The sequence below is a fragment of the Mya arenaria genome, chromosome 13 (genome assembly GCF_026914265.1).
Source record: "Mya arenaria isolate MELC-2E11 chromosome 13, ASM2691426v1".
Taxonomy (NCBI): Eukaryota; Metazoa; Mollusca; class Bivalvia; order Myida; family Myidae; genus Mya; species Mya arenaria.
In genome coordinates this window covers 8,239,225-8,251,415 of record NC_069134.1, presented here as the reverse complement: position 1 = coordinate 8,251,415, position 12,191 = coordinate 8,239,225, and the positions used below count along the sequence as shown (strand labels likewise).

The 12,191-nt window shown below is 37.5% G+C and overlaps 1 protein-coding gene across 1 annotated transcript; it reads left to right on the top strand.

Annotated features, from left to right (window-relative positions):
• The first annotated feature begins 238 nt into the window (after nt 1–238).
• LOC128213017 (probable thiopurine S-methyltransferase) lies at nt 239–6,813 on the top strand. Its single transcript, XM_052918484.1, has 10 exons — nt 239–350; nt 1,319–1,408; nt 2,012–2,158; nt 2,615–2,704; nt 3,390–3,516; nt 4,021–4,073; nt 4,270–4,344; nt 4,583–4,668; nt 5,108–5,152; nt 5,368–6,813. Exons 3-10 carry the CDS (start codon nt 2,046–2,048, stop codon nt 5,598–5,600), a joined length of 822 nt encoding a protein of 273 aa, XP_052774444.1. The 5' UTR covers nt 239–350; nt 1,319–1,408; nt 2,012–2,045; the 3' UTR covers nt 5,601–6,813.
• The last annotated feature ends 5,378 nt before the right edge of the window (nt 6,814–12,191 follow it).

The window sequence follows — 12,191 nt, the reverse complement described above, 5'->3', positions numbered from 1 at the left end:
CAAATTAAACTCGGTATCCTTCATAAGAACCATTGTTTTCGACATTTATTCATCCTTTTTCGTAAATTAAAACAATTGTTTTACTTGTGGTAAATCTTATTTGGGAGTAAGAGTGCGACTTTAATACAATCTTCGTACTAATACAATAAAACATTTGTTGTTTATATCGGACAAAACTAACAAAGTAAGAGCGAGAATAATGTCAACAGTATGTATTGTAAATCTTCAGTACATCGACCGACATCCGATATTTTAAATGCTAATCAAAACTATGCATGGACTGCGAATCTAGTAACACAGAAGTAGCGTCCCTTGTTTGTGAGAATTTACACATGTGATACCAGCTTCAGGTAAGTTAGCTTTAGTTAATTATTTCCGTTTAAAAGTGACTAGTTTGTGCAATTTTCGAATCAACCTTTGCAAGAAGAACCACTTTACAACTGACTATGTTGATTTGCCAAACACTGGTCAAACAATCAGCAGGAGAGTTTTTAACAAATAATGTAAATTGTATTACACAACGTTTCCGCTTAGTTCAAAATGTAGCACGTACTGTTGAGTACCTAAATCGGAACACTTTAGGCACTATCTGTGAAATATTTTTAGGTAGACTTGCACCACAACTACACAATTTTCCATCAGCATACTAGGATTCAAGACCAATTGGTTGATATAAGATATTTTATATTTAATACCCAAGATATTTCATACTTAATTTCATGTTGTTTTTCTGAAATTTCCGTATGATTAAGTAGACTACTGTAATGATATATTAAGTTTTTTCAGATGCATTACAGCGACAACTAATGTTTGGTCCTAAAACATGAGCTAGTCAATTTAAAACACATGGTTCACTTTAAATTGGTGCTGTTACTGGTAGTATGTACATACTTTGCATATGAACTACTGTCACTGGCACATCTTAAAATAGTTCATTGAACTCATCTGATTACTACCTTTTCTGTCTGAACATGTCGAACATGCAACGACGTCAGCTAACCCGAACACAGTGCTTCCCAAATTAATTATAAGTATCTTGCTTTTTACCCCCCCCCCCTCCCCCCCACCAATGCTTAAGATTGAAAATGACCACAAGTGCCATGACAGTAGAGCATATGCCCTCCTGCCGGGCCTCTTGTCCGTATGTAGAGTAAATTCGTATTCGATTAATAAACAGACATCAGTTGCTTGAAAAAAATGTTGGTGTAGTATTTTCTGCAAGCATACTTACCATGTCTTGTTTACATTTTTACGTGTGCGTTCTTTTCTTTTATAGCTTAAGTTTCTAATCAATCACGAGCATTTTCTTCCATTCTAGTACCAACAGACCTTACCAGGGACCAAATTGCTTGTCGGACCAAAATTAAGGTTACTGTGGTGTGGAATCATTAGAGAGGCTCGATTTTCGGTAATAATGTGATATTATAGAACACTGTCACTGATCCAGTCAGAATTTGAAAAGGGCAGGGTACTAGATCAAAAAGGGCACTTTTTATGAGAATTGCGTGAGAGTTAATGGGGCACTAAGAAGGGCTATGTTCAATTTGTATTGTGTATGTGTTGTTTCTACTTTCAAAAGTAACAGTTTGTTATGAATACCTTAGCTGCTATCTTTATTTTAGTGTCAAAATTAAGGCATTATGTATATTTATTAAAAGAATATTGTTTAAATACTAGTATATGTTTTAAACTTATTTCTGAAAACTGACTCTTTCAAACAAAAGGGCACGTTAGAGTGTAGCACAAAGGGCAGCAGGGTGCTCCGCCCTGCTATATAGGGCTAGCTAGAGCTGTAATTGACTCTAAACGTATAATTAATGTTTAATTTGTGGATGTTATAATAGGTATCATGACTATTTTATAAGATAAACGGAATTTTAATCTAACGTTTTATCGACCATACAAAAAAGTATACTGGTATATAATACTTATGTCCTTCCAAAGGCGTGTGTATCAGACAATATCCACTGATACCACGATTTACATGTGTTTATATTCTTGCCGTCTCCAGTTCGCCAAGGCCACAGTAGACGCATACGTGAGCTATGTCCGGTAGCGGTGTGGAGGCGGAACCCGGTGACACTGTGATGTCGAATGAGGCGTGGAAACAGCGATGGGTGGACCGCAACATTGCCTTCCACCAGGACAAGCCCGACCCGTGCGTACCTTTTATTTCATGGAACAAAAACAGCGATCTTAAGTTTTCTTTATGAACATGATGAATCTTGAATATAAATTTATACTTAAATTGTCTCGCCGATATCAACTCTCGGACACCCAATATCATTAGTTCAGCTGAGGGGGGATGTGTGCTTGAATTTTCAGACAGGGGTCGAGATCATTGCTTTTACCCGGCAGTCAGTTGTATCTTCTGTAATAGCATTCATAACTGTTTTTTTCCGGTGATTTACCGTTCTCGCACGGCAACTTTACAATAGTTGTTCTTGTGTTAATAGTCCACGCGCAACAGCAAGACACACAAAACCAGGGTGCTGTGTTCATCAAATTATCTAGAGGTCTAATAAAAAAACACTAATAAACTAATATCAAAATGAGTGTAGAATTTACGCGTGTTTGCCTGCACACGTGTCACACATGTCCCCTTGACCTTCAGGTACCTGGCTGAAGAGGAGGCCCGGATGTTCGGCGGCCAACCAAGGACCGTGTTTCAGCCGCTGTGTGGCAAGACCACCGACATGATCTGGTACGTAGCTGTGGTCCTTCCGGATCATTATAACTTGACACTCTGAATGAAATGCACCGACAGTAAAGGACAAGCACAGTGCTCGAAAATAATGTCCAGATTTACACCACCTGATGTTACACCACCGAAAGGTAACAAATGAACATTTCACGCTCCATAGCAAGCCACATACTGGATAGCATCATAATACAATCATATACAGATATGTATCTACCAATAAATCAAACACAAAGCATAGAACCAGTGTTGAGTACTAAAACGTTACCTGGTATGGGAGAGGTAGGGGTAGGTCATGATAAAGTCTGCCGTCTAAAGGACTGATTACATTTATGTTTGTACTGACCATTGACTAACCTATCATAGCTGGACATTTTTTTATTTTAAGACAGTTTTTCATATTTTATTATATTACACCATATGTCCTCATATCATCAAAATAAGTTTGAGTTTACTATTTGGCTTCACCCGTTACAAGCTAGAAAATAGCGTTCCAGAAAAATATACATTTTACTCAAGACATTCATTTAGCTGCAACTAGACCTCAAAGACTTCCTTACTACATGTCAGTTTGTCCATTTAGAATTGACAGTCTGTTGTATGTCATGGTTTGTTGCGTTTATCATGTCTAGAAAAAAATAGCAAATACATTAAGCTTTACTGCCTCATTGGAATGGGTGTGATACAGGATGTGGGAGCGAGGTCACACTGTGGTGGGTGTGGAGGTGGCGGAGCAGGGCGTGCGCGAGTTCTTCGAGGAGAACGGACTAACGCCGGAATCAGAGGCCGTGGAAAACGTGGGCACGCAATATACGGTAGGCACTTAGCACCACACAGCATGATTTGGGAAAGTTACGGCTATGATATAATACCTCGACAGAGGTCTTTTTCTAGGTTTTCCACGTATCGTTGTTAAATATATCGTGCAGAATTCCCAATTTTTGACAGGTGACTCCCTTGAAGTTCCTATTTAAGCGATTTCTTTTTCCTAACACAAGGGTCAAATGATTCTTCCCTAAATGCCTATGAAAAAGGAATGAGCGACGTATAGAGTCGGACCATATCCTAGCCACAAGAGGAGGTGGAAACCGTTCGCACTTCATTTTCAAGTCTATTTTCATGAAATAAATAATGTTTAAACTAATTTATTTCCTTAAGTAACATTGTTTATTTAATGAAAATAACTGGAAACAAATATTATACATTGAACATGTGTCATCGTAAGGATTGAGGAGATAACTGAGAGCTAAAACTATTACCTCTGTCGTATTTCTATAGTATATGATATTTCTGACACAGGCTACTTGATTTGTTTGTAGACGAAGGACGGTCGACTAAGGCTGTACGCTGCTGACCTGTTCAACCTCTCAATGTGAGTCTTTTTCTTGACAAGTTACTCAGCAGATGTAGTTTACAGTGCACTTTAACCCTGTCATTCACTGTCAATCTTTGCAGGTTAGCATTTCTTTGTATTTAGTACCAAGTATTTGAAAGCAAACTGATGTGAATTTGTTCATGTGAAAGTATACATGCTGTGATGATTTATGTGCCCCTTGTGTCCACTGCAGGGCCGTGTGTGGTCAGTTTGACGTGATCTATGACCGCCGCTCACTTGTGGCCATCAATACTGCTGACCATCGCAGGTAGGGGCAGACATTTGTACATGAATAAAGTGATAGTATTAAATATTTTGCATAAGTTTTAATAACGATCTTATACATTTCATATCAATATTGATCTGTGGTTTGCTTGATATTAGTAGAATGTATGTTTTGGTGATATCCAATTAGTTCCGACAAAAACATTGCACCTGGCAGGTAGGCATGTACAGAAAAATATTCCAAGAAAGGTTGTGTGAGTGTTACAAATACCTATCTGCAGGTACCGGGACCTGCTGCTGAGCCTGATGAAGCCGGACGGGGTGTACTACCTCTCAGTGCTCGAGTATGACCCCGCAGTGTGGCCAGGTACGGTCTCAGTGGATTTGGCTGGACTGATTTGAGCTAGGCTTTTGTTTTTTGTTTAACTAGACTCAGGTGTTGGTAAAGCGCTGGTATCGTCGTCGCCATCGCCGTCAATATCGTCTGTGATGTCATTCAAAAACCTGAACCTTTAGCTTTTACCTGGAATCCAGATATTCACATAAAACATATAACAATAATAATTATCCTGGGGATCTATTTCTATAAAGAGCTTAGTCGTAAAGTGGAGTTATCCCAGGGTGGTAGTTTGCTGATGTTGTGTTTATTGAGCCAGTATTAGTGTTAATGAAACGAAAATAATTCGCTTGTTGCCAACTGTGACGATCACACAAATTTAAGATTTTTGGAAGTTAAGTCTAAAATCCTTTATTTAAATGGTGCTCAGGTTTGGGTTAAACTGTTCCAAGTTTCATTTTACTTTTAGGCCCACCTCATTCCATCGGGGACAGCTTAGTTAGGGATTTATATGGTGAGTAGTTGGTATAAACAATTTTATTATGAACTTGAAATACAGTTTAAAAATACATATTGTATTAGTGCTCTCTCTTGAACAAAAGTATTATTCGTTGTTGTTTTTTGGAAAAGACGTGACTTCGCGTGTTGTTTGATCTTAGCTATATTTTATGGAGAACTTTATTAACTAAACAGCACACGTACGTGTATGTATACTTATTCACATTCCAGGAGAACAGTGCAACATTGACTTGGTGCTGGAAACTGATCGCTCTGGAAAGAACATCAACGACATAGCAATGAAGACCACCACAAGTAAAGAAGCGGGCTCGATCGATGCCAAACATGAAGATGAAACAAAACCGGAACCGGAAACTAAACCGAAGCTCTCTTCCGCCGGTGCTGCCATAAAAAGTTCCTCGTATGTTTTGGATCGCTGGTACAGAATGACATTAAAACAGTAATGCGAATCAAAGAAAATCGGATAAATGTGCATTTACAACATGAACTAAGACGTCACCAATAAAGTCACAGAAAAAAGAGTGTGTTTTAATATGAAGTTTAAAAACTTTCAAGTATCATACAGAAGAGTATTTTAACACCATTCTCCAATACCGTTCAAACATAAGGACTTTTTAAAACCGATGTAACTCTTACCCTACCTGTAACCAAACCATTTTTAACCAGGTTTTCACATAGTGAAACCTGGTTATTAGAATGGCGAACGTCGTTGTTCGGGCGGGCGGGCGGCCGGGCGGTGTCAAACTCACCTATGAAACTGAATAACTTTAGTAAGGGTTGACATATCTTGACCAAACTTTGTCAATAGGAAGAGTTTATGGATACCTTTCATGGGATTGCGTTTGGGGGTCCCTAGGGTCAAGGTCAAGGTCACTGTTACTGAAAATAGAAAAACGGTTGAAACTGAATAACTTTAGTTAGGGATGACATATCTTGACTAAACATGGTCCATAGGAAGAGTTTATGGAGACCTTTCATGGGATTGCGTTTTGGGTCCCTAGGTTCAAGGTCATGGTCACTGTTACTAAAAATAGAAAAACAGTTGAAACTGAATAACTTTAGTAAGGGTTGACATATCTTGACCAAACATGGTGTATAGAAAGAGTTTATGGGTACCTTTCATGGGATTGCGATTGGGGTCCCTAGGTTTAAGGTCAAGGTCACTGTTACTAAAAATAGAAAAACGGTTGAAACTAAATAACTTTAGTTAGGGATGACATATCTTGATTAAACTTGGTGTACAGGAAGATTTTATAGATACCTTTCATGGGATTGCGTTTGGGGTCCCTAGATTTAAGGTCAAGGTCACCGTTACTAAAAATAGAAAAATGGTTGAAACTGAATAACTTAAGTTAGGGTTGACATATCCTGACACAACTTGGTATAAAGGAAGAGTTTATGGATACCTTTCAATGGATTGCATTTGGGGTCCCTAGGGTCAAGTTCACTGTTACTAAAAATAGAAAAACAAACACAGTCTGAAGTCCTTCTGTCAATCATTAAAAACCTGGTTTCGTCGCATTGCGGCGTTTCTTGTTATTTTTTGCATAAATAAGATATTAAAAGTTGTTTGACAACATTATGTGTTAGGTATGAAAGTATAAAAGTTTTATTTTTTATATGTATGAAAAGCAAATGAAATGGAGAAGAAAGTTTTACTGACCTCGTTTTCTCTGAAATCCTCACATGGCGAATCTTCATCTTCTTGTTGATAATCCGTTTCATCCGGTATAATTTCATGATGATATTGTTTGTTCTTTCGTGAATAACAGCATACTAAATTGTCTTGTCTATAGTCGATATATTTATCTGCACACTATTGAATGGCGTATCACAAGATGCATATGTCATATAATTTTCAAAATAAATTTTAGAAACCGTTTCAAGAAAAAAACATCAAGATACCAAAAAACGTTTGTATTATACCGTTATTACAAACCGCTTCGGACACATTTATTGGGTATTTAAAAAAATGTCAACAAACTCGTAGGCTGCGTTTTTTTTATAGTTTTGTTTACGAACGTTATGATGCTTCATCAAAGCTCAGAAAAAGGTCTCGATGGATAATAATAAAAATAATAATTTCCTTCAAAACAGTCGGATTTTTAATATGAAAAAAGATTTATCTTGAAGTAAAATGACAATTCATTATATATGACAGTTTCAATAATATAATATAGTCTGAACACTCCTATTACAAATAACAAACACATTTGCCGGGGTAGGACAAGCGTTTTATTGCTTGAAACAGCGTGAGCAGTTCGCTAGTATAGCACATACAACATCGTTACAACAATATACAACAATAAACAACATCTATTCAAATCGTTTTCTACGAAGTATTTGCTTTCAATTGTTGAACTCTGTTAAACTACAAACTATGTGCAAAGATATTATGGGTCAGATTAAAAACCAGAGATAAACTTCGCCCCAACAAAAGAGTGTAAAATACTCTGGAAAACTGTTCCCATTATATCTTAAGACTCGCCGTAAAATATACTTAACATACCACATACAATATGCGAATATAATTGTGTCATGCTTTAAGACAACTTTGAATTATATTTGTACATTACTTTTACAAAATCATATATTGTAAAACAACAAAACTTGAATTTGATTGCCTGAAAAGTTAGATCGCTGTCGAGCGTAGAACTAATAGCCACGAACATTATCCCGCCTAAACCGCTAACCAATAGCCACTGGTCACCTGACTTTTACACCCGATTAAACCGCGCACTAATATTTGCGCGCCAAAATGTTAAGACAAAAGTTCTGCGCTATACTACGTAACGTGCGAACTAGTAAGGACTTGACGTTACCCAACTATCCAATAAGCATGGCCGTATCATATGGCCGTATCATTGTCTTATGACCCCCTTTCTTCTTACTAATATAATTTTACGTTCAATTGAATAGTTAATGAAAATAGTGTAATAATGATATTTCGTTAAAAAAATAAACGAATTACTTCGGAGTTATAATTAAAAAACAACAGTATATACTGCAACATGGTATTCGTTGACCCGATAGCTCACTGATATAGAGTGTTCGCTTCGAATGTGGAAGGTCGGGTGTCAAACCGAAAGACGTTTAAATTTCAACCCAGGAAAGTTGTGTTCCGTGTATCGATGCTTTTCACCGAGCACATAAATAGTCTATAACCAAGAGGTCTCTTCGAAAGGAATTAGGGTATCCCACCAGATTTCTGGTATCCCACTGTTTCTTCAAGTCCTCCAGATGAATGTCTCCAGATGCCTGGGTTTGACTGCGATTCGCTGGCAGATCTATGTCGTGTTACTTATGGTATTTTAAAACAAAATTAAAGTCGTGATGGTGTCACGGCGGGGTCGGGATACAATGAAGCCAATGGGCGCGGGCATTCATAAAACTCTTAAGTCATGTCCCTACTTGTGTCATTTTCTTAGGTAAAGTATCTCACTGGTCGTATGATTTAATTACTTAATGATATCTAAAATACTGTAATTTCGTTAAATGTGTGTCATACACATAACTTTATGTAAACTTTTACTAATTTTGACCATGAACATTTTAAGAAGTCAAGTTAAGAAATGACTGAAGGTGTTTTATGAATACCATCTCAGTTTTTATGATCATAACCCTTATATACACTCGAATATAGGTTTTCCCTTATTAATCCATAGCTTGCGTTATTTAAAACTGCGATGAACCTTAAGTTTATAATTGTTAGTATAACAGCAATTAGAATTTTATGCCACAAAAAATGGGATCTAGTTATTTGTTCTTCTGTCTGTCCATCCGTCCGTCCCCAAGGTTTCCGATCAGTAGCTAAAGAACGCTATGGCTCAGTGATCTAATAATTTGTGTACAGGTTGATCAGCAGATAAAGCCTTTTAATGTTGAGGTCAGTTGGTCAAAAGTTGGTCAAATGTCAATGACGTGCTGACCTTAATATTACATTTAGCTGAAAATCGGTTTCCGATTAATTGATGAAGAACTTAGGTCAAGGAATCTTACACTTAATAGGTATGATATGAACTCTATTGATTTCGAGGGTAAAGGTCGAGTTGAGCTTAAGTTTAAAATCGGTTTACATTCAATATCTGAAGATCGCTTTGACACAGGGAACTCAAATTTGGTAGTATGATTGGTCATGACAAGCAGATGAACCGTATTCATTTTGAGGTCAGTGGATCAAATGTCAAACTGATTGTGACCTTGAGCTGAAAATCTTTTTCCGACCAAGATCTTAAGAAAGCTAATGCCCAAGGACCTCAAACTTTGTAGAGAAGCTGGTCATGACCGGCAGATGAACCCTTTTGCTCTTGTGGGCAGTTGGTCAAAGGTAGAGGGTTTTGTGAATGTAAGCTGAAAAAGCGCAGTTTTTTATCAATAATTGTAAAACGCTTAGACCTAAAGACCCCGAACTTGATAGAGGTCCGTCAAACTTGACCTAATTTGACGTCAGTTTGTCAGAAGTCAAGGTAGGTCTTGGTGACCTTGAGCTGAAAATCCGATATTTTTCAATTACTGAAGGATGTTTGTATCATATTTCAAAAACATTCTCGGTGTCTTTCAGTCTTGTTTTTTCCGTTTTAATATCAAACAGATGCAGCAACATATGCATTGTGCCATAAAACAGCTATATTTTACAAATGAATGTATCTGCGTTAGGTAATGGAATCAATGCAGGACATCCAAATCCATCTAAGGTACCGCGACCTCCTGCTATATGTCCTGTCCCGAGACGGTGTCTACTGTGTCGGGGCCCTCGAGTTTAACTCCTCCGTATGGTCAGGTAACAATCAAACGACTTGATTTGTGTTACATATCCAAGATACCTGAATGCATAACTGAGGTTAAATGAACACGTAGACTGCCCTACAACTTAGTTTCGTATGTTTGCACATCAAGAGATAATATTACCATATGTTAAGAACTTTAAGGGCCGGCAGCGATGCAAAAGTGGGTGGGGAAGGTCAAAACTAAAACGTTTAAAAATACATGTTTTATTTAGCTTTGAGGAGCGATCATTTTTTGAGAGTGAAACATTTATTCTTGACGACATGTTTTGGGTTAGTAAGGAGTTAAACAAATTTTACAAAAACATATTTAAACAGATTTTGATCAAAAAGCATTCACATTACATGTATTACGGAAAGGTCTGTCGACATTAGTACTTCGCTTTCATGTCAAAATGACCCAGTCTACCTATTCAACAATGTCTTGAGAGATCTTGATGAAGAACTTAGGTCAAATAAGAAATTCATTCAGAAAAATAATGAAATTTCGTGGATGAAATTCATTTCCGGGTTACAAAAATGCATATATCTTTTTAGCTCACCTTAGCCGTAGGCTGAGGGTGAGTTATTAGGATCGATGAATGTCCGTCGCCAGTCGGCTGTCGTCTGTCGTCCGTCGTCCGTCCACACTGAGTTTGTTAACACTCTAGTGGTCACATTTTTGCCTCAATTGTCATGAAATTTGGTCAGGATATTCGTCCAAGTAATAAGTCGGACGAGTTCCAATATGGGTCATCTTAGATAAAAAAACTAGGTCACATGACCCCAAAATAGAAAAATCTTGTAAACACTCTAGATGCTACTTTTTCAGTCCAAATATCCTGGAAATTTGTGAGAAAGGTTGTTTCGTTGATTTCTACCTCAGGTTCGAATATGGGTCATCTGGGGTCAAAAACTAGGTCACATAGCACATATATAGAAAAACCTTGTTAAACCTCTAGAGGTAAGATTTCAAGCCCAAATATCCTGGAAATTTGTCAGAAAGGTTGATTCGATAATTTCTAGCTGAAGTTCGAATATGGGTCATCTGGGGTCAAAAACTAGGTCACAGAGCCCAAATATGGAAAAACCTTGTTAACACTCAAGAGGTAACATCTTCGGCCCAAATGTCCTGGAAATTTATCAGAAAGAATGTTTCGTTGAATACTAGCATTAGTTCGAATATGGGTCATCTGGGGTCAAAATGTAGGTCACAGAGCCCAAATATAGTAAAACCTAAGTCACAGAGCACAAATGTGGAAAAACCTTTTCAACACTCTAGCGTTAACATTTTCAGCCCAAATATCCGTGAAGTTTATTTGTCAGAAATGTTGTTCCGTTGATTTCTAGATCAAGTTCGAATATGAACCATCTGGGGTCAAAAACTAGGTCACAGAACCGAAATATAGAAAAACCTTGTTAACACTCTAAAGGCAACATGTTCAGCCCAGATATCCTAGAAATTTGTCAGAACGGTTGTTTTGATAATTTTAAGTCAAGTTCGAATATTGGTCATTTGTGGTCAAAAACTAGGTCACGGAGCCCAAATATGAAAAAAAACCTTGTTAACACTCTAGAGGTAACATTTTAAGTCCAAATATCCTGGAAATTTGTCGGAAAGGTTGTTATAATAATTCTTATTTAAGTGTTGTGTTTGGGTCATTTACATGCAAACTATCAAAGCTTTCACTTTCAAACTTTGGAATACATGTTTACTATCAAATGTACAATATGAAATAAATAAACCGTAAAAGCATAAAATCAGACAAGCTTTCAGCACCCGCAGGCAATGCTCTTGTTAATACATATATTATTTTTCCATGTTGTATAAGACCTTTTAAAAATGGGTTGAGTATAGTTTCAACTGCGACGTACAGGCAGGAGAAGTACAGTATGTTGTCCGATCAATAACTTAAGAACCGTTTATCCAATCAGGTGAGCGATACAGGGCCAACTTGGCCCTCTTTTTTTAAAATAGCTGCAATTAACATGTACGTGAAGTTAGCGGCCTAGCGGCCTAGCGGCGTGAAATTAGCGGCCTAGCATCGTGAAGTTAGCGGCCTAGCGGCCTAGCGGCGTGAAATTAGCGGCCTGGCGGCCTGGCGGCCTGGCGGCCTAGCGGCGTGAAGTTGGCGGCCTAGCAGCCTGGCGGCCTAATTATTTTTTCTATTTCCAAGCAATTGTAAATGCGTTTTTTTTTTAAAACAATGATAAATCAAAGTTGTTGTTTTTTCATATAGTTACATAGCGGCCTTAAATTGTTATCTATTA